Source organism: Mus musculus, chromosome 11 (assembly GCF_000001635.26).
Source record: "Mus musculus strain C57BL/6J chromosome 11, GRCm38.p6 C57BL/6J".
Classification (NCBI taxonomy): Eukaryota; Metazoa; Chordata; class Mammalia; order Rodentia; family Muridae; genus Mus; species Mus musculus.
The window spans coordinates 60,249,116-60,272,345 of NC_000077.6; the positions used below are offsets into that span (position 1 = coordinate 60,249,116).

Below are 23,230 nucleotides of genomic sequence, written 5' to 3' on the forward strand. Positions count from 1 at the left end.
ATTCCACTGCCTTTGAAAGGATTTGCACTGTTTCTTGAAAGTCACAGAAGGAGTACATGCTTGTTCATAAAATCAGGCGTGTGCAGAATGTGAAGTTAACAGCTTCCTCCTCTCCTGCCTCAGAGGAAGCAAGTAGTTCTGTAGGCTTGCGAGCATGTGCAACCACACACACACACACACACACACACACACACACAATGACGGACACACACATGCACGCATTCACACAGATACCCAGACACACACACAGAGATGCACACTCACACGTGCACACACACACATACACACACACACCTCTGAGCATACACAAGTATGTTAGTACAAGTCATTTTTAAAAAGAATATTTAATGCAAATAAATTTGGAAATCAATATGGGATACCTATAAAGATACAATTTAGTAAGGCTATTTAAGCAGATATATTCCTATAATTCCACTAAAAACAAAACAATTAATTAAACCATCACATACAGAAAAAAGCTTTGGATGGCTGAAATAATACCATAACAACCATTTTGCTTTGTCTTTGTCAGTTAAGCTTTCGCCTGTGTTTGATTTGAGTTATAAAGTTAAACCATCACTCTCTAGTGTTAAGGTTGCACCACACAGCTGGGCAGTGGTGGCACACACTTTTAATCCCAGCACTTGGGAGGCAGAGGCAGGTGGATTTCTGAGTTCGAGGCCAGTCTGGTCTACAGAGTGAGTTCCAGAACAGCCAGGGCTACACAGAGAAACCCTGTCTAAAAAACAAAAAACAAAAAAACAAAAAAAACCCACCAAAAACCAAAAAAACAAAGAAACAAAAAAAACCCTGCAACCAATCCCCCTGAACGACTACCAACAACCAACCAACATCTCAGGGCTCTATCATTATAGAGCCTCTGAAAAGTTCCCAGAATTCCAAACATCACACAGTCACAGAATCATCTGCAGCTGTCAAAACCACCCCTCTGCTGGAGCACAAGACAAATCATAGTCAGCTGCTGTGGTCAGTGTGGAGCAGCCTCATATCCCACACCTGGGATTAAAACAAAAATACTCTCTTATAATGTTTCTGTGTTTTTTTTTTAAGTTTTATTTATTCATTATATGTAAATACACTATTGCTTTCTTTAGACACTCCAGAAGAGGGCATCAGATATCACCACGGATGGTTGTGAGCCACCATGTGGTTGCTGGGAACTGAACTCAGGGCCTTTGGAAGAGCAGTCAGTGCTCTTAACCTCTGAGCCATCTCTCCATCACCTCTGTGTTTTTAAAGAAAACAAAATTCCAGAACTGTCACTGCACAGGGGTTGGATGACTTCAACAGCTAACTACAAATCCTTTTAAAAGCGTTCTCTTTATGTGTGTGTGCCTGAGAGGATGCTTGTGCACCACCTGCACGCAGGTGCTGGTGGAAGCTGGAAGACTGTGTCAGGTCCCCGGGAATTAGAGTCACAGGCAGCTGTGGACTGCACAATGTGGGTGCTGGCAATCAAACCCGAGTCCTCTGCAAGAGTAGTCAGTGCTCCCAACTGCTGAGCTATCTCTTAGGCCCAGTACAAATTATTTTTAAGATAGAAAAGCATGATGCTTTGTGCTTGCTTCTCTTCAACAAAATCTCCTAGGCTCCTTTGCCTACGACTTTGTACAGCCTGCCTCACTTCTTCACATGCATCTCACACTGTACAGAGCTTGCTACCTGCTACTGATGGGTACGTGGCTTGTGGTAATCTTTTTCTTTGGCCAACCCAAACAATGTAATTCATACTTATGCCAATTCTTACATAGTTGGGCAAGTACTTGCATAGCATGAGCTCCTTAGAAATAGAATCTCTCTAGTGAAAGTATTACATTTAGAACACAGATTGGTGGTCAGAATAAAAGGCCCTCCACGAATGGGGCAGTTTGCTTGCATTGCCAGCAATGGCAGGACTGGATCTTATGACAGCGTCATGTAATTTACAGTGGCACATCTGTTAAGTTGCTAGGATCTCAGAAGCACCACAGTTCTCACAGAGTTCTCTGTTGGCCAAAGCTGCACCTGCAACCCTCAGCCACCACAGGAGCTCTCTCAACTCTTCAGAGCAGCATCCCCTTAAGACAGACCCTGTACCTCACACGCTGGTTTATAGGAGCCCTCTTGCCCCAGAGCAAGCTCCTAGCTAGGATCTTGTTTGCAGAGAGCCTTAAGCACTCGCTAGGGACCTGCCCTGTTGTATGTCAAACTAAGGATACTACAGAGGAAACATGGCAGGCTGGTCAGGCTGGCCCCTCAGCCTTCCTGTAGGCCATCAGGGTCGAGGCAGAAGTGAAATACTGTTCCTGGACACTGGGGGGAGCTAATAATCCAGTTAGATATGGGAACAGACACTAAAGCTGGCCAAACTTCTCATAGCTCCACCTCAGCACCGCCTCAGTCTGCAGATAGGTCTTATAGACTACCAGATCTAGTCACAGCAAGCACAGGCAATCTTTGCCTCTTTTTGTCTCATCATCCTACTGTCCTGGCTAGGAGACCTCTCTTCCCATCTTCTCACCACCAAGGACAACATGTAGCAGCATTTTCCAATGCTCCCTAGAGAATGAGTACACAAGGCAGGTGGCCCTCTACCCACTCAGTGCTTCAGCTCTCAATGCTATGACATGTGTGTCCTAGGCCTGACTGCTCTCTCTTCCCATAGTGCTCAGCCTCAGAGTTCCATAACGCCTACTAAGGATCAAGGTCTGGCCTAAATGGATCACCCTGGAAGCACTCAAACACAGGCCAGGAGAGACTTGCACTTAGGTAGCTGAGAGTCTGGTATTTACCTGAACAAAAGATCCTTTGAGCCTCCTTCCGCCCTGGATCTGACCCTTGCAGGGCCTGTCATCCTGTCTGCCCTGCCAGAACAGCACCACACAAGGAACGCCAGTGTCTGGGCCTGCTTCTCTGAACAGAACAGACCCCTCCTCTTGGCTCTCCAAAAATTCCTACCCTAGATTTGGAGAAGGAAGTATGGTCCCTGGAAGAGGCTCTCCAACAAAGGCAAAGTCCACCACAAAGGCCCAGGGCAGGAAAGCAGGACCCTTTCTAATACTTATGGCTAGGCAGCAATCCTTGGGGGCTTGGTTGGAGAAAGAGAAGGAAAAAGTCAGTCAGTTCTCATTCCAACTACAGGCCAATGGCAAGGTGGAAGACCTGCAAGTCAGAGGGCACATGGCATGTTGCTGCAAACAGTTCTAGAGCATCACCTTCTAGAGCCCACCGGTCATCTCCAAACATGTCTTAGACATGGATGAGAGGTGGCCTCACGAACTTACCACACTGCTCAGGGATGGCAAGGGGCTGGCCCTCTGCCAACAATGTCCTTTCCTTTCATTAAACTCCTAACGTATCCTTCCAGACCCCAGGATGTGTCCCTACCCCAGTATGTTATCATATAAATTTTCAAAAATATAGCAAAGTGCTAGGCATGGCACATACCTTTCCAGCACTCGGGAGGGAGGCAGGCAGATCTCTCCGAGTTTGAGGCCAGGCAGCAAGCTCTATATAGCAAGTTCCAGGACAGCTAGAGATATATAGAGACCTTATCTCAAAACAAACAAACAAACAAACAAACAAACACACCATGCAGGTGCTGGAGAGGTGAATCAGCAGTTAAGAGCACTAGCTGTTCTTGTAGAGCCCAGCTTTAATTCTCAAGATCCTTAGTTATTCATATGGTACACATAAATACACACAAAGCACTCATACACCTAAAATAGATATATTTTAAAAATACATATATACAAATGTATGTGGATATATATATAACAAAAGTACAACCACTTAAATTTTACAGTGTCAGCTTTGCCATGTAACTCCCACATATTCACCTCCCTGCCCACTCAGAATGTTTTCTAGAGATCCTGGCAGACCCTCCCTTCACAGAGCTCACACAGCATTCCAGACCTGGACTGCATCTGCTGCCTCTCACTGTCAGTACAGCTCTTATAGCAGAGCCTTCAAGTAACGACTAGCTTGCTCTGCTCCAAAGAGTAGCTGTTAGATTCAGATCCTAGATTCACAGAAGAGCCATGCGGCACACTGCAGAGTGTCTTAGACACTGCAGTGTTAGGCATTGTGGTATATGCTTATGATCTCAGGAGGCTGAGGCAGGTGGGTTGCAAGTGAGAGGCCATACAAGACAGCATAATGCAATGCTGTCTCTCGGCAAAATCAAAACCAAGCAACTAACCAAAACTCATGGCTGCAGCTCTTAAAGCATCAGGGTCCCACCTACAAAGGAAGAGAGCAAGGCTGTGATGGCTTCCACCACAGAGCCCCACCCAGAAAGGATGCTGAGGACTAAGCAGCAGCAGCAGCAGCGCACGCAGGAATGGCTAGAGATATTCTCCATACTCATAGGTCTGATCCCAGACCTCTGCAGAGTTGGAGGAAGACTTCCATTACTTTCAAGCCCATTAGGAAAATGCTAGAGGCCTGCTGAAGGAAAGAACAGACAAGTGCGCTCAGACACTAACACAAGAAGCACCTGCTTTGACCGCATTTGCTGCCTCTCTCACCACTCCTCCTGCCAGGGTTATAGGAAGGGAAACCTCTCTCCAGAGTCTCACAGGCCACACTGTGGAAGACTCCTCCAGGGCTGTCACAAGCACTCTGCCCAGGGACAGGCTCACACATTCCAGCCTTCTGACTCATGGTCTCTGCACATTTCCTGACTTCAACTTTTAAACCAGTGTCTCAAAAAAGGGTAAAAAAGAGATGAAATCCCATATATGTAAAATGAAATCATTACAAAGGATATATTAGCAATCTAAAATTCATGTGTCATGATTCAGTGGTGCATTCTAATTCTAAAGAACAACATGCATTTACTTATGGCTCCCAATTGCCTGTAACTCCAGGTCCAGGGGACATGACACCCTCTCCTGACCTCTGCTGGTACCAGGCACACAAGAGAAACAGACATACAGACAAAACATTTATATGCATAACGTAAAATAATACATCTTTAGAGATGGCTCAGTGGTTAAAATGTGCACTGCTGTTGCAGGGAACCCGAGTTCAGTTCTTAGCACACAAAGGGTGGCTCAAAACCACATAACTCCCAACTCCAGGAGATATGGTGTCCCCTTCTGGTCTTCGTCTGTACTTACATGCACATACCCTCACACAGGCACATCATTAAAAGTTTAAAAAAATCATGTTTAAAAAGAAAAGGAAAAAGAGATGGAGCATAACCTTGGGATTTGTGCCACTCTGTGCCAGCCGACCACCCTCATGGCCTCCCTGGTGTCATCTACCGCCATCACAGAAGGCTGTTGGAGATACCTCAGTCCCCCTCTATTCTTAACCATGAGGAGCAGTGACTGATTCTCTCCTGGGCCAGAGGCCAGCAACTTGTGCAGGTCTTTCTTTCCACCATGCAGACTCTGGGCCAGGAATTCCTTCAGTGCCAAGGCCTTCCGCTCTGGCATCCTCCTATCTCTGGTTCTCAGCAGCCAGTCACTTCTGCAAATGCCTGCCGTCAGTCAGAACACTGGATCAAATACCCTCTTTGCTGCCTCGTTAACCCTGATGCAGTTATCTTCCCTTCAAGAGACAGTTTCATCCCTACCTCACAACATAATCTTTTTATCCTCTAAACCCTTTTCAAGGCAAAGGAACAGAGAATTCAGTCCTGAAGACTCGTCCTGTTGCAGCAGCAAAGGGGACGGGGAGGAGGGAAGGTCCACTGAAAGAGAGAAGGGAGAGCATGAGGTGTGGGATACGCTAGATTTTTTCTGGGAAGAATATCTTGGCCACTCTCTTTGTTGAAATGAGATGCACAAAGTGAGCAGGGATGGCCACAAGGTACTCAAAAAACAGCACAGAGAGGGCTCTTTCCATCTGATAGAGACCTATACAATATCCATCACTGCAAAGGCTCAATTAGATCCCAGTAAAACATAGTCTGTTTTGGCCGAGGGCATGTACTTTAGGAAGGAAAACGACAGCTTTGCACTCCAGGGCTCAACCACGTGTATGTATATGTGAGATGCAGGTGGCACGCCATGCCAGGGGTGACATACACTTTAATACTAAGACTCGGGAGGTAGAGTCAGGCATGTCTCTGAATTTGAGGTCAGCATACTCAACATAGAGAGTTCCAGGGCAGCCATAGTTGTGGTAAGACTGTCTCAAAATAAAAAAACACAAAACAAAAGGTACTGGATGGCAGCGGGTTTGACAATACCTGCCTCCTGTGGTGGGCTGCCTGTTACTATACAAGAGGCATGTCACCAGCATGGACACCGGCCAGTAGGTAGGGCTTACAGCAGTCCTTGGATACCCAAGGCTCTACCCACGTGGGTAAGGCATTTTCTTTGTGCTTTTGTCTAGCACAGACCATATTAAAGCTACAGGGAACAGACTTGGGTTCAGTGTCCAGAGGGGCTTTTTAACAATAGTTAAGAAGCTATGATTCACAGAGGACATGCCCTGTGACAGCCAAGTTCACAGTAAAAGCAATCACTCCAGGCACCAAGGAAGGAGATCCAGGCACAGGAAGGGCCGTGCCTTACCCGCAGCCTTCCAGATGTGCATCTGGCCATTTGTACGTTGTCTGCCCTGCTGTGCTCAGAGGCTAACCTAGTTGGCTTCTGGAAACAAATAGTGCTTTTATGACAGCCAGAACAGCCTGTCACTGGGCTGTGAAAAAATAACTGATCCAAGACTCTGGAGAGGGACTCTGGGCACAGGTGTTGAGTTGGAATAGCTGTCTGGAAGATATTGCTCAACTCAGAAAGTAGAGGATCTGACTGACATCTACCCTGGGAGGTGCTGAGAGTCCTCTTCCAACATCTTACCTCCTTGGGGCCTCCAGCAAAGCTGACAGCACTACGTGTTATTGGTCTTGGCCTTTCCTCAGGTACAAGTCACTTTTCCAGGAATCTCCAGACAAGTAGTTCACAAGTTTCCCTGTTGCTCTCATGGGCTGTGGAAGGACACACCTGGAAGACCTTTGCCGTAAACAGGAAGCAACCAAGATGCCAACTGCCCATGAGTACAACTAGCCACAGGTACATCCTGAGGTCAGTACCTCCAATCCCCTCTCCTCCAACTCCCTGAACCTTCTCGTCATCAACTTACACTGTGTCAAGAGCAGCTTGTGTCTGTTGGTGGGAACATTTGGGCTGGTGACAAATATGCTTACTTCTAGTGCCCTGGCTAGCATCCTGAGCTCTGGACTACTTCTGCCCTGAGTAGTCTGGCTGTCTTCCATATTGCCCATGGAATGTTAGGGGCAGATTTTGACCCCTCCATGTTCCAAGAGGACAGCGGCATTTTCCCATATGGAAGGCTCACTATTCTGTGAGAGCCCCTGCCTGCTGGTTGTTGACTGCTGGGGCAGAAGAAGGGCGACATAAGGCGGTGGCCTCCAGCCAGGAAAAGTGAGTCTGTTCACACAGCTACCCGTTTCTGCCTCTTCTACTCTGAAATGACAGCCCCCCGCAGGCTCCCAGACATGGTCTTTTTCTGTTTGATTTATATGACAGCAGTGGGGGCCAGTAGGCTCTGAGTTGGAACAAAACAGAGTGAAGGAAAATGTCATTGGAAGCAACCTATTTTTGAAAACTGAGCTGATGCCAGGAGACGAGGTTCTGTTATTCTTGGCTGATGAGCTTGTTTAAACAAACAAACAAAATACCCTAGAACCACATGCGTGCAAAACATGTACATGCATTCGAGCACACACATAAGTATGCACACACACACACACACAATACGTTCACGCGCACATGTATGCATACACGCACATATGCACATGTGCACACACACACACAGACCATCTCTGCTCTCTGTTCTGCCTGTCTAGAACCATCTTGCTGTGTTCAACCCACCTTCCTCTGTCAGCTCAGCTCTGCCCAGAGCGACAGCCCCCACCCCATATAAGGAATTCCAACACTGATACAACATAGTCACCATATCATACTAGACTGGCCTCAGAGTCCTGTGTGCCCTAGGATGCCTAGCCGAGCCCTCCTGCAGGCTACGTTAGGGGCCAATGATGGTGTATTCAAGGTAGGTGGGTCCACAGAGTAGGTAACACACGATCACCACCTGAAGAATCAGGACCTTGGTTTGCTGCAGGTGTCAGGAGTGAAGTCTGGGAACCAGAGATACTCAGTGCTCCTACTGACTTAGGCCAAGGGTATTCATCTCAGTTTCAGGAGCAGTCTGATGTTCAGGTCTCTTGCAGTCAGCAGTTTCCTTGTTTGTCTCCTGTACTTAGCTGGGAGCTCCCTAGAGCAGAAGCCGTATCTCCTACTGTCCACGACACTTAGACTGTGCTCAGTGCTGGACCAGAAGAAAGTTTTACCATGCCTTGCTCTATAGGAACTAAGAGCTTGGAGTGGGGAGTGGGAACTCCAAGTAGCAGAACCACTGGGCATGTGTATTACCAAAGCACAGGAGCATCAGAGCCAAGTTTCCTGGGTGACCAGTGTGTGTATTCAGCAAAGTGGGAGATGCAGAACTCAGGTGTGCAAGACTGCCAGACAGAAACAGCAGCAGCAGTAGCAGGGGTATCATGAGGCACTCAGGCCAGGTAGGTCACCAAGCCAGCATGATTCCTGATCTGCACACTCATATACCCTATCTCTTGGAGGAGGGATCTGGTACCTGCAGCTCACAGCATCCCCCTCTCTGCCCTTCCAGAAGGTCACTACCCCGAAGGGCAGTGCCACAGCCACTTTCTGTACAGGAGTCACTGCAGGCTAATGTGACAGGGCTCTGCCTCTGCCTCTGGGCCTCACAGGCCCTCAACCAATTGGAGTCTGAGACTGCAGCCTGGCTTCCTGCTGTCTCCATTTCCTGCCATGTTCAAGATATGTAGGGTGGGCTAAGGTACGGTTCAGCTGTGGAATAACTTGTCTAGTGTGCAGGGCCCTATGTCCCAACTCCAGCATCACCATCTAGAGTGTTCAGAGACAGAGGGTGGAGGTGGGGCAGCAGCCTTTTAGGAAGCACAGTGTTCATCCCATGCCTGAGTGGTCCCAGCAGTGAGGCAGAGAACAGGGGCTTTGACTTTACCTCAGAATCTCCTGCCTTAGGATGAGAGACTAGCACTGCTTCTTCTGGAATAAGGCCCAAGAACTCTTATTCCAGGACATTTATATATACAGTATATACAGTAACAAGGGAGCAAAGCCATGCACAAGACTGTACACACAGCATAATTTCAACTCAATGCAAAATGCATGAATACAACAAAGAGTCTAACTGAAAATACATCAAAATATAAACTCCACTTATTGCAGATGGCTAAAAACTAAGGAAAATTATTTTTTTATAGGCACATACTCTATAACTGGTACTTTAAGTCGGGAAAAAGTTATTAAATATGGGCTAGAGAAATGACTCAGCAGTTAAGAACACCAGCTGCTCTTCCAAAGGTCCGGAGTTCAATTCCCAGCAACCACATTGTGGCTTACAACCATCTATAATGAGTTCTGATGTCCTCTTTTGGCATGCAGGAGTACATGCACATAGAGCACTCATATACATAAAATAAATAAATAAATAAATAAATATTTTAAAAAAGTTATTAAAAAATTACAGGACAGAGAGTGCTACTGGCTTCTGCCCCTCTCCAAGAAGTAAGGTTGAATGTGAACCAGCATGGCCTTGGACCCTCTCCGCCATGGTACCACAGTAGGCAGCACTGGCACTTCCCCTGAAAGCCCGGCCAGGCACTCAGCCCACGCTACATAAGCTAAGGTTAGCCTCACCTGTAGTAGTTCCAGATCAGAAGAATCCTCCTGCCCAGGGACCATTTCTGTTAACATCTCAGACATGACTTTTGTGTTTCCCCGAACAATGTCCAGCTCACTGCGCAGCCTGGCAATCTGTAGGTCAAGGAGAAGGTAGGAAGAAGGTTAGTGAGCTACAGGATCAGAACCAGGCAGCCCAAGGCCTGAGCCAACCCTGCCCACTATGAGATCACCTAGATCAGTCTGAACCACAGGAGTAGCCTCTCACCCACCTTGCTCTGCCTACCGAGGGCTGGAGCATGGTGCGCCCTGGTCACTGAGTCACAGCACGGGAGGAACACAGGGCAGGAGGGAGCTGAGCACTTGTTGCCCTCCTCCCACAGGACCCTGCAGAGCCTTTAACCTGACGGGGCTTCTGTTTCTTCTCTCTAAAATCAGAGAATGGTAGTGCAGGTGCTCCAAGATCCCTTTAGGGTGGAGTCCCTCTTCTATGTGACCCTCATGCACATAGACTCTGTCCCTTCCAGTGTCACACCTTAACGGAGGCTGACCAGTACTCCATGTGTTCTTCTAATAAGAAACGAATGGGTGAGGAGTGGAAGCAGACTTCTGAAAGCTGCCCGCCCTGCCCAGCCATCAGCATCTCCAAACCCTGAGCCTCCTTTCCTGCAGCTGGCATACTGTACACTGTCTCCCTTTGTCCTTCAGTCCTGAACTTTGGGTTACCTCCTGAGGACTCTAATCCTTTCAAGGAACCTTTGGAAACCACAGGGGCCATCTCTGTCCACAGTGAGACTCATCCCCTCACCTATGGGAAGGGACTGATACCCCAACACCTCACAGGTTGCTGTGGGGCCTGCCTTGTGCCTGTATACCTGGTACAATGCATACTGCTGACCATAGGAATGCCTGTTTCTAAAATGATCCCGAGCTGAATGGAGTGGGTAATTTTCCTGCAAGAGATATATTCCAGATCCACACCTATCTCTCCTAGCAAGGTCTTTCCATTTTTCCTGGCTTACCTGAGTATAAACATCTTCTACCGGTCTCCCTCAGCCTCTCCTGTGCTATAGGAGTCTCTCAGCAAACTCTTCAGGAAAGAGACCCACCTCAACTTTCACCTAGGAGATAGACTAGGCTCCAAAAGGCTACCCTCTGCCTCACTTCAGGGGTGGTCCCAGAGCCTCCTTAACATCTTGGTTAAGAAGATTCAGGCTGGAGAGATGACTCAGTGGTTAAGAGCACTCTGACTGCTCTTCCAGAGGTCCTGAGTTCAATTCCCAGCAACCACATGGTGGCTCACAACCATCTGTAATGAGATCTGATGCCCTCTTCTGGTGTGTCTGAAGACAGCTACAGTGTACTCATATACATAAATAAATAAATCTTAAATAAATAAATAAATAAATAAATAAAAGTTTATGAAAGAAGGAGGAGGAGGAAGAAGAAGAGGAAAATGAGGACGAGGAAGAGGAAGAGGAGGAAGAGGAGGAGGAGGAAGAGCAAGAGGAAGAGGAGGAGGAGCAGGAGGAGCTATTCCGCTGATGTTACATGAAGCAAGAGAATGTGGCTCACACCCAAGCCTATGTGCCTCCTTGCCTGCATCCTGCTTTCCCTTCATGCTCTCCCTTAGCATTGGCAGAAGGACAGAGCTCTAGCACAACAGTACTGCAACCTATAAACAATTGCCTGAACCCATTTTAACAAGGTTCTATAGTACTGGCACCATAACAATAGGAACTGAAAACACCAAGGATATTTTCCCACGTCTCAACCATTCTAAAATCTCAACTAATAGAAATTCTGTAGATTTAACTAAAAACAGTCTCTATAAATCCCCTGAAAATGTAACTTAGTAGAACTATCAGTAACTTATCAGGAAGTAACCCTCAGACAGGAGAAGAGGCTTCCTTGATCTAGCTGTTGCCTCCAGGGTACCTCATTGATTAAAGGTGAACTGTAATGGCTGGCACAGCTCATGGGATGCATGCTCTCCCCAAGGGTAAACAGCTACTCACAGCTCAGCTATGCTCCTTTACTTTGGACCTTGCTTCCTGTCACTCATCTTCCCACTCAGCCTATGTCAACCCACTCTGCAGATGGACCACTGGGTGTTCCCTAGTATGCTACTATTCTGTGCTGTGTATGTTCTGTCCCCTGGAAAGGCACACGAGGGCAGTTAGCTGGTTTGCTTATGGGCTAGAAGCACATGAATACCTGTTCTGAATTGGCTGTGATGGGGCCCGTCACACTCAGAGCCGGGGCCTGCAGAGTAGAGTAGGAAGCTGGAGGAGGTGAGGAATAGGTGCCAGCGGTTGTCCTGGGCTGTGTCTGGGACCTGGGAATGGTGGCAGCTGGATCCATTTCTGGGACACTCTGGCATGACAACAACAGTATTTTTTGATTCACTTGGGTGCCTAAGTGCCTTAGCATGGCACTCTCCCTAACATAGGTGGTGCTTTCAGTTAGATTATACAGAACTCTGGTGAGTCTCTTTATCAGGGCAGCAGAGCCACCAATGTCTCTTTCTTTCCTCCCTCCTTCCCTCCTCTCCCTCTTTTCCCTCCCTTCCAAACAATGTGCTGCAGACAAGCAACGCAACCCAAAAGTCATTTACTAATCATGAATCCTTACTTGGTGCCACAAGACTACATTTGGCCTTTACAAGAAGACTAATATAAATAGCAATCATGTAATTTACCGATTGTTCTTTGTAATTATTAGAACAATAACAGTGTTCATTCTGTGCCATTATAAAAGAATAAAACGGGTTATGTTTATACAACAAACCATAGGTAACTGGTTTAGAGGGATCATAACAAGAATAATGCTTTGGAAAATGTGATTCTTTATGTCCTCTGCCCACTTAGGTTTCATCTCAGATATATTCACCAATATTAGTATACGTTCACACAAATGTGTGAGGCATACTGCCATCCTTGAGGTCCCCATATGAGAGGCAGGCAGATGGAGCCCAATAAGGCCATGTGAGCCATCCCTGGTGCCTCTTCAGACTGGGCTATCCTGGCTCTGTCCTCTGGACTGGGAGCTGCTTCATTGCCAGTACAGAAACTAACAACCCAAAGGAACCATGATTGGCACTACCAGCATCCATTTAATTCTGAAAAACAAGGCCACTCTGGTCACTATCAGCAGTGAAAGAGGTTCTTCAGGATGCTTTAAAACGGGCCTTTTCTGGGTTCTAAGGCCCAGCGCTGACAGAATTCAAGAATGCCTGGACTGATGCTGGATGACCATACTCAAAATACACTTTAGATTCACTGATTGGACTGGAATGTGGCTTAGTAATAGAATGTGTTCTTAGCATGCATGAGGCCCTGGGTTCTATCTCCAGTACTATATTAAAAGTAAAGAAATTATCTACTTGATATATATACTGTACCATATGCTAAGAGTTGCTCCTTGCCTCTGATGAGCAAGCATCACCCCTTGGTACCACAGAAAATAAGGACAGATTCTCTTACATCATCTATAGTCTTCTGTAATGCAGGTGCAAATGACCCTCACAGGAAGGCTTAGCCAAAGCAGCCATTTCCATGAAAACTGCTCAACTGAACCCTCTACCATATTCCTCCACTGTCAGTGTGAAACTGGGAGAAACACTGCTGCCACTTAATCACCAGTCACCCAGCTGTCTCCCACTGAATCCCCCTTGTTATTAAAAAGAATTGCCCTGGAGCTTTAAGAACACATGACAAACTGAATAATGCAAAGGCATCAGCAAAAGGCTGGTACAACGCCTGGCTGTTCTACAGGCAGTCTTCCTAGAAAACACTAGCTGGAAGCTTACCCGCTGGGGTGTGTGGATAGGAGACAGGGCGTCCAAGTCCGCCATGGGGAACTCAATCCCCCTCCTCTTCAGTTCTTCATATATGTGCACAACACCTGTGAGGTCAGGACTGCTCCTAAAGGCATCTGCCCATGCCTGGGAGGAGAGAGGAAGGCCTGTCAGGAAGTACAAGCGGTCCTTCCACCCTCTCTGCGGCCGGTGTGCCAGACATGCCCACACAAGGCACACTGGCAAATCCTATTCTGCCCCTCTTCTGCAACCAGTGCTGAGGCACAGCAGCTGAAGCCCTGGATTTCAATGATGTCATCGAATGTGAACCAACTCATAAAACTTAATTCAGCATGTATTTCCTTAGAGAAGTGGCAGAGAAATAACACTAAGTCCCTTGCACATACTATGATGAAGGCATTTGCCTCATCTCAAGGAAATCAACTGCCAGAGATGTTGAAGGAAGTGAGGACTTACCTGAACGCCTCCCAACTGGATGCCTGACACGCCCGTGGAGGCAGGGGCCACGGGCAAATTGAACAGAAAGAAAAGGAGAAATTGATGTGTGTGGAAGCCAAGGCTGACTCCAGTTTTCCTCAGCAGATTAGGCAGTGCAAAACTTGTCTGGCCTGGTCCTGCCACTGACAGGTGACATGATTTCAGCCCAGGGGCACAAGAGTCCATTGGGAACCAGACCACCCACAGCCAGTGGCTGGGGCTCACCCCACCTCCCTAGAGTCCTGTATCAATCTGGTGTTTTTCTATTACATTGTACAGCTGACAGTTTCAACATACATCTGCCCAAACACAGAAATGAAATTGAAAGTTCCAACAGCAGTTTTTCTTGAAGAGAGGACAAAGAGGAGCAAGAAAACTGTGAGCAGATCACCATTTCTGGTGATGCACAAACTTCTTAACAATTACAAACATACCAAAAAAAAAAATCCTGTTCTTTGGAAGTTATAGAGGAATCAAATCCAGAAATTATTCAACAGCCTCTTCAGAAATAGGGTCCCCAGTGCCACCCCTTTATTACAATATGCACCCAAAGGAAGAGATGCTACTTTTTAGAAATATTACCATCACACCATTTAATGGCCTACAGCTATAAGCTCCAGCCAATCCAGAGGCAGCTACAGAAATTCTATCTCTAACCACTAGAGCCACTAGAAGTTAAAAGGCCATTTTCCCAAAAGCTTCCTTAATTATATCCAATGTATCTCACATACTACAAACCACACCATCAGCCTGGCTTTCTCTCCTTGATGCATTTATTTAATATGCATACTCGGGGATTTTACATCACCACGGCACTGGGACAGCCTATCTCTGCCAATCCTTTCTTCTGCACTGAAGGTACCTACAGAGGCTGCTGGCAAGACCCAGCTGGAGACCCATGCAGCCTCACATCCTTAGCCTCGCCTATTCTTCCAGCATCATGAAGTCTGTTCCCTACTCAAAATCCAGCTCTGTCCTGTAATTTTAGGCTTTCAGTTTAAACAGCAAACTTGGGAGCCTGCGGGCTAGAGGTATAGCACTTGCTTAGCGTGCACCAGCCCCAGGTTCTATACCTAGCCCTATAAAAAATAATAAAAATAAGTTTAAGGAGTCACAGCCCACTAGGGAAGGTTGGGGGAAGCACGGCAGTTCTTCCTGGTGCCACGTCCTGCCTCTGTTTTCTTGGAGAAATGAATGGCTCTGGGGTCTTCTTACTGCTTCCTTGCTCTACGCCGTTCTCTCTAGGTACACACGCCCCACTCCTCAGCACCCCTCCTCATATTTAGACTTACTCAGGAACTGAGCCTACCCTAGAGAACTGAGACATGTCCCAAGGTAGGACTATCCTCCTGCCAGGAGCCCAACCCTGGACATAACAGAGAACTGGATCCTTCTTTTGTAAGACAATTGCTCCTCTGAACATCTAAGCCTGTTGGTGACCCAGGATCAGAGATAGCTTGTACTCTAGAACAGAACAATTGCTATGCTAAGTGGTGTGCACAGAGAAGACGTGAAGGTTTCCTGGCCTCTTCTGTCATTTCCCATGTCCAGTCATACCCTGGCCAGGGTGGCTAGGGCTTCCGGGAGGTCCTGCTTTGTCAAGACAAACTCTCCTCTTTAGCCAGGCAAGCAGAACTGGCTTTAATTTGTAGACAAGAAGTCTTGGTTAGTATACCCTAACCCCACCTGCCACAGTGCCAGCTCCTGTCTAGGACCCCTGGGCAGCCTAGGCCAGCCTGCTGAAAACAAAGCATATGCTCACACAGTAATCTCCTCTGAATAAGCATCTGATGCCAACAGAGGGACAAACACAGGGAGGAGGGAGGAGGGAGGAGGGAGTAGGGAGGAGGGAGGAGGGAAACAACCCTCATTTTAAAGGAACAGTGCATGTGGGGACATGGAGATGGGTAAATTACAGCTGTCACATGCTCCAGCACCTTTTAGGGACATGCCTAGATAACTTCTCTTGTCTCCCCAACCAGGTCAGATATCTTTAAAGGTACACACAGGTCTCTTGCCATTGTACAGGAAAGGCAGTCAGTCAATAACTGTCAGACTAAATTTAATTAAGTTCTCACAGTTACTAAGCATCTTTATTTTCCTACTTCAGAGAATAGAGGAGATGGCCATGGAGGCTGTCAGGAACCAATAAGAGCATGATAAAGTAGGACTCCTGCTGCAGGCTGAGCTAGAGAAGAATCCTCCTGAGGGGAGCTTAGGCTAGGCCTGGGAGTTCTTGGCCACCCTGAGCCCTGAAGTGAGGCGCAGGATCAGTAGAGAGGGTAGAGGTGGGATGCTTCCCTAGTAACCGCCTTATTGGGATATAGGCTCCAGGCAGTACAGTGCTGGCATTCTCTCAGGTTCTCTGCCACCATGCTGTCTGGCAAATGACATGGTGGCCACTTCACTAGAAGCCAAGATCTTTATGTAATTCCCTCTTTTCCTACTTGTAGTTTCAGTATGTGGAGACTGAAGGACCCAAGGGCAGGACCAATGGGAGGACAAAGGTCAATTTGTGCCTTAGCATTTCGTGCCAAACTGTAGACATAGCATGACTACACTTGGTCTATGTCTATAGTCCTCAAGTTTTGAGTAGCAACTTTCAAAGCAAGAGATGAGTGCTCATTTGAACTCTGGGTCCTAGGATACCTCTGCCCTCTTCTGGCCATGCTCCAGTATGGGCTTTCTGCCCCGACAGTACAGAGAACCCAGAAGTTGCCAGAGGCTTTCACCTGAAGCAGTGTAGTCAGCATGTTTCTCAGTGATAAGGCTCAGGTGCCACCAGACATCTGACACTATGGAAGAACACAATCTCTCAGACCTTTCCAGCCTCCCTCTCCATCCCAACCTTCATCCAATGGGGTCAAGCATGCATCCGGACGTACTTCCTACCTACGTGTGATCAAGCACATGCTGTGCAGTTGGGGCAACCAAACTTGTTTGCAGAAGTGAAAACACAAGGCTTGTTATCTTCTTGAACAACAGCCCCAGCATTCCAGAAAGTTATCTGTCCTTGGACAAGTAGTGCTCACAGTTAGAGGCCTTTTGTTTTATAGGGTTTTTTCCCCACTTCAGGCACTGGGACCAACAATCACCAGCTGCTGAGGTACCAAAAAATTAAGTTTCCAAAATCTCTTGATTGTTTTATAGATCTCTTAAGCACAGTAATTTAAACTTAAAACATAACTTTAGCCTTCACATTAGAAGGCACAGAAAGCCTCACTGAGGGGCAGACTGGAGTATAGGAGGAAGACATCAGAGTGTGCATGCTTGAGTATGTGTGTGTCTTGCTAGAGATGGAACCAAGGATCTTCCATATGCCTAACAAGTGTTCTACCCAACTGGTAGAGTCTGTTTGGCGCCGAGGGCTGCTGATGGTAAACACATGCTACTGAAAATGCCACTTCTAAGGCCAATTCTAAGCCAAGCACGCTTGTGACTCCAAGCCAATGAAGGGTAGGGAGACAATAGGTTGGAGCAGGCAGACATAGGAGAACAAGCTCTCTTCACCTATGCCACCACAGGAACAAGAGACTTCAGAAAAGTTGCCTCATCCCTCTGTCTAGCAGTAACTGCGCTTCCATCTTTGAGGTAAAATAAGAGTCAGTTGGCTCAGGCTGGCAGCTGGGAATGAGAGCCAAGATGTCCCCTCCCCACCCCAACCCCACCCCAAAAGCCTGAAGCATGTTTCATGGATAGGAAGCTGGTAGGGCTTGTCTGTATAGCTTCTTACTTCAAAGCTTCTCAAGTACTTAACTATTCATTCGGCTTCTCTGGAATGGGAAACTTAGGGCAGGGCCCACGCCTTCGGTCCCAGCAGTCAGAGGCCAGCTCCAGTCCTTCCTAGCTGGGTTTCAGCTCCAGTTGACTGCAAACCCAGTCTCTCTTTATAACTGGCTGTCTCCCTGAGGGCAAGGGCAGGACTAACCTCACCCTACCTTCTCAAGCAGCTGGACTCTAGCAAGCACCAAGGAAGAGTTTGGATTATACTGGCACCTGCACCATTAGCAAAACCACTTTCCAATCCAGCAGGATTTGCCTTAAAGGCCGCTACCTATTCACAGCTATAAAGAAAAACAATGATTGTTACCACGCTAATTTATTCTATTCTATTTTTGAGGCAGGGTCTCATGTAGCCTCAAACTTACGATGTAGCCAAGGTTGGCCTTGACCTCGAATGCCTCCTCCCAATTGGGATTGCAGGGGTGTACCATCACACCTGGCTTGCTGGTTCAGTTTTTAAAAGGATAGTTGTTCCTAGTATCCACAAGGGGACTGGTTCCAGGATCTGTTAGGATACCAAAGTCTGTGGTTAATCTGGTCCTTGTATGAACTAGCTCAGTATTTCTTGATTTTTACTTTAGGGATTTATTCAGACTACCAGTGAGGTGCCAATGTTATATGAATAGCTTGTAGAGTAACGTCATGGGAGGATCGCCGCTTGCTCAGTACAGATGCTATCTTTTCTTCCATAGTTTCCAGCTAAGGTTGGTTGAGATCACAGTGGCCAAACCCATGAACACTGATGATCACTGATACAGTCAATAAAGTGGCTAAATATGACATGGTGAAGCACTTCCCCAAGTGCATCAAACGGGCTGCAATGACAGAAAGTGGCATGTTGGTGAGAGTGTGGAACAGCTACAAGTCCTGGTCCCTCCTGACCCAGTACCTTCTCTCATGGTACTGAAGTGAAACTGTCAGCTTCATGTACTCAGCACATGCCTAGTTAAAAAAAATGCATGTGCTTTCCAAGAACCCACACTGGAGGCTTGCGGCAGCAACCCCAAACACAAAGCACCCCTGTCCATAGGAAGGCTAAGAAACTATAGCTCACTCACACCATCAGACTTTAGGCTAGTGTACACTGCTGTTGCTCAGCCAGTGAGAAGAGGGCTGAGGAGACAGGTGTAGGTAGACCCCTATGCTACATGGCCACGAGCAGGAGGGCAGAAACCCAGCCTTCATTTTATAGAGAAGGGAGATGCCCAGAAGTTACAGCACCAGCCCAAGGCTAGAAGTGTTGCGGTAGGACCTTGGACGAGCTAGACTTAGGGAAGTAGTGACCAGATGAGAAAGTTGTGAGGTCAGAGCAGGCAAGAAACAGGCGCTTCTGGGGCATAGAACTGTGGGACCCAGCCAGTGAAGGGGCCCTGTCTTCCCTTAGCAGATCACACCATCAAGTTAGCTGTGTTTACCCAGGAGCCTGGGTCGTCCTCAGGTGAGCAAGCCCTCAATGGATGTCTCCTTCCAGTTCTGCAGCTATTGTGGACCCTGTAGAGAGTTTAAGCTCCATGTCCCACCTTTTGTAAGAGAAAGCTACCATTCATGTCCTTGGAAGTCTAATCTCAGGAGAGGCTATGGGAGTGGGTGGAACTGGGGAAGTACACTCCAGGATTGAGGGAGGGGTGCAAAATGGCAGCACAGGGTCAGGGCATAAGAGAGGGCTCTGTCACCCTGCCCTTTCTCTCAGCCTCAATGAGCTACATTCATTTACTAAACTAAAAAAAAAAAAAAAAACTATTCAATACTGACAACCAATTACTCAAGTCCCTAGGAACATAGCAGCCCGGGGCTCTCAGGAAACCAACTGAGTTGAACAGGAAAGACAGCAAAGCTGCATTGGAAGATCTTTAGAAGAGGACGTGACTAAGAAAGCCAGACTGTGCTGCAGGGTGGGAGTTCTCTGCGGCAGGCACATCTGAACAACTTAGGAGGAAATAAGTGCTCCAGGAGCTGGGACAGCTCTCAAGACAGAGCAGCAGGCTCCTTTCTACTCTAACATACAGTGACCCCTGGTTATTCTGTGTGTCTGCCATCTTTTAAACCAGGCTATCAGCCCCTGCCCCTGCTGGAGTCTCCCTCTCATCTTGGCTCTTGCACATGCATTACTGATCCATATTGGATGCACTTATGGATTCAGATGCCATGACAGTAGGGTGCTCTGTCTAAAATCTGTGTACAACCCAGATCAGAAAGGTTTAATGGTTCCACCATTACCTCTGCAGGACCAAGTCCAAGGCCCTCAGCACACACAATGTATAAGCCCTACCCATCTTTGGCCTCACCTCCTGCCCATCCTGGCCCTGACCCCAAGCGCAGCCCTGGACACTCTATATTATACTCTGCTCTCCATAAGATAATCTTCAAAACATGCTCACAGATTCATATTCTCTCTCTCTCTCTCTCTCTCTCTCTTGGTTTCTCTGTATAGGCCTGGCTGTCCTGGAACTCACTCTGTAGACCAGGCTGGCCTTGAATTCAGAAATCCGCCTGCCTCTGCCCCCCAAGTGCTGGGATTAAAGGTGTGCGCCACCACGACCGGCTTCACCTCATCTCTTAATTCCAAATGCTTGAAGCTTAACCTAGCAATTTCTGTTTAACAAATGGAACAACAGAAAAGATGCGACGTGTGACTTCCTTGATGTCTGTGTGTTGGGAAACACAAGTCTCTTGTCACATTATCAAGGAACTGAAGCTTCCCCCACCAGACGTGTCTGGGCACCATCTTGGAAATGGAGTACTGAGCCTCAGTAGTGACGGCAGGGCACATTTATAATCTCCCAATCACACTGCACCCGAGTGTCTGTCCTATAGAAACTAGAGAGATGGTAACAGTGTTGCTGTAAGGGGCTAGACTGGGGGTTATTTGTTATTATTGAATAGCAGGTATATCTCAAGTATGGATAACTGCACAGGTGCTTTCCTCCTGAGATGCCTCCTACATTTGGCCTTTCCACTAAACTCATCCCTACTTCCCAGTGTCCAACAGAAACGTCACCTCTTCAGTGAAACACCCCTTAATATCATTTCTACTCCAGAGCTGGCCCTTGCTCTGTGACCTCACCCACCTGGCACATGATTCTAACATGGTCTTTTCTACTCCATTGATATCCACTATACTCTGGTATCTCAGAGGCCAGTTGAAGCCCATTCTGTTAGCCTCTTGTCTGGGCAACAGGAGGCTGGACACTCAGAAGCTTCCTGGAGGCTCTATCAACCAGCAAGAGAGCCACCACTTAGGATTTCCAATGAGGTGAGTATAAAGAAAATAAGTATTTTGTAACAAATATTTAACCCCCCATATTTGTATCTTTTTCTCTGAAATAATGGGAAAGCATGAGCGTGTATCACAGTCCCCATCTTACAGACCCGACAAACTGGGGGAAGGAAGCCAGCTCACCTGAATTAGAGCCAGCACTTTGTCCTGGACGATAGTGGGAGGGTTATTCTTGGGAGAGATAATTTTGACCAGAACGCTGTCGATGAAGTCTCGGTTGGCCACGAGGAGATGAAAGCGGTGGCCACAGTTCTTCACACAAGTCTCCAGCACCTGAAGTTGTGGGGGGTTGGGGGAGGTCATCACATTGGGGACAGGAGGGGAGGGAGCTGAGTCCCTCACCTGTTTAGCCATGCTTCCAGATCATCCTCCTGTTACATTCCCTCCAAAGCCAACCCTCATACGTGCCCTCACTCATTCAGTCATCCCTCTTCCTTGGGAATGACAATCCTGTGTTGACTGAAGGTCCTGGGCCTGCACAGTAACCAGGCAATTAGGTTGGTAATCGAGACATAGACTTTGCACGGTCATGTAATGGTGTCAAAATGACTGAGAGGTTCCTGGAAGTTAACATTTTAATTCTTTTCTCTAGACCTGAGTGTGAGATCTTAGGCAATGGGACCCAGGCTTTGTCGCGAGAGGAGGCTGCTGGGTGAATTACTGACCCTCGTGTGTGAGGAGCAAATAAACACCCCCAGCACACTCCTGCTCTGCAAAGAACATCAGCAACAACGATGGACTGCGACCTTTGACGGATAGTGTGTGGACCCCAGCTGCCTTCAGTAAGACCCTGCTCACTCCTGTCTTCTCTGGGGCGGTCCCTAGGCCTCAATAGCTTTGAGAAAGGACAGCTGATAGGTTCTGATCAGGTGGCAGTGGGAGACAGACTCAGCTTTGCTACTCCCTCCCTGATGGCCCAGGGCAAGTTTCACTCAGCCTCTGTGTCACCATCTGGAAAGTGGGAGCACGGGGCTCTTCCTTGCAGGGAGAGTTAGAGAGGACACACGTCAACTGTTTCTGCAGCTGTACAGGGCAAATGGCCATTAGGACTACTTCAGAAGGCTGCTGCATCCATGGCTTCTCGGATTTTCCCAGGTGAGGTACTGGGGAGTTCTGGGAGGGCCTCTCCAGCCTCAAACACAGTTTTCTGACTCTGTCCCTCCTGAAAGCAGCTCACTGGATCACCCAACCTTTCCCAAGCCACCCCTTGAGGGCCTGCTAACAAATAACCCATACGAGAATAGTGACATCGGCAGAGGACAGCTCTAACCGCCTCATTGTTCCTGTGTGACCATAAGTAGCTTATGAAGGAACCCTAGGTGGTTCCTGCCTCAGGCTTTTGCCTTGACAATGTACAGAGAGAAAAGGTTACACTTATGACATAGATTGGATGGCAGCTACATACCAGGTACAGTGAGATCCCTCCATATTACATATAATTTCATTCTGTTCTCATAGCTGCTATTCTCATACTATCCTTCAAATATACCTTGGTACCTTATTTTTCAAAGCTAAAAGGCCCAGGAAGGAAAAACTGAAACAGAGAAGGATAGATTGTCCTTCTCTCACAGAGCTACGGATTGACCCCATCCCTTGTGCATGGTAGGCAAGCACTCTACCACTAAATTACTTCCCCAGCCTGGGTCAGGAACTCTGATTCATTGTCTCAGGAGCCCTGAGCTCCTGACCCACCTGAGGACCAGGTCATCCCTTTCGGAGCTCTCTTCCAAGCAGCCGCATCAGCTGGGAGGTCTTAGAACAACGACTGTGTCACAGATTATTTGTCCCTTCTCTTGTTCTTTGAGCTAGGTCTCAAGGAAGGCATTGCGCTGATGCTCGGCAGTGTCACGAGACTTCCCCTGGGAGACCCAGCAGCTCTGAAATCCCCCACACCACCCTTCCTCCTTTCTTTCGCTGTACTTCTGGAGACTGCACATGGTCCTTGGTGCACTGAGGAAGTGTTGTAAACATTGTCTTTGGGGACTCTGCGTAACTGCAGTATATTTTGAAAGGGGTTTATTTACTTTTATTCCGTGTGTCTGGGTATTCTGCCTGCACGTGTGCCTGTGCACCAAGTGTGTACAGTGCTTGTGAAGGCCAGAAGGAGGCACTGGATTCTCTGCAATTGTGCTGGGAACCAAATCCAGGTCC

The 23,230-nt window shown here is 47.6% G+C and overlaps 1 protein-coding gene and 1 long non-coding RNA gene across 11 annotated transcripts in view; both read right to left on the reverse strand.

The window, feature by feature from the left end:
• Tom1l2 (target of myb1-like 2 (chicken)) overlaps positions 1 to 23,230 on the reverse strand; it is a 126,219-nt gene that overhangs the window by 22,402 nt on the left and 80,587 nt on the right. For all 10 annotated transcript variants that reach the window (NM_001039092.4, NM_153080.3, XM_011248906.3 and 7 more), the window contains 4 exons: positions 21,203 to 21,352; positions 13,534 to 13,668; positions 11,940 to 12,098; positions 9,741 to 9,857 (listed from right to left, as the gene is read on the reverse strand). In NM_001039092.4, coding sequence (NP_001034181.1) covers positions 9,741 to 9,857; positions 11,940 to 12,098; positions 13,534 to 13,668; positions 21,203 to 21,352 — 561 coding nt within the window. The remainder of the gene's footprint in view (positions 1 to 9,740; positions 9,858 to 11,939; positions 12,099 to 13,533; positions 13,669 to 21,202; positions 21,353 to 23,230) is intronic.
• Gm38501 lies at positions 5,546 to 9,735 on the reverse strand. Its single transcript, XR_388700.2, has 2 exons — positions 6,816 to 9,735; positions 5,546 to 5,701 (listed from the first exon to the last, which is right to left on the reverse strand). It is a non-coding gene; the product is annotated as a predicted gene, 38501 (long non-coding RNA).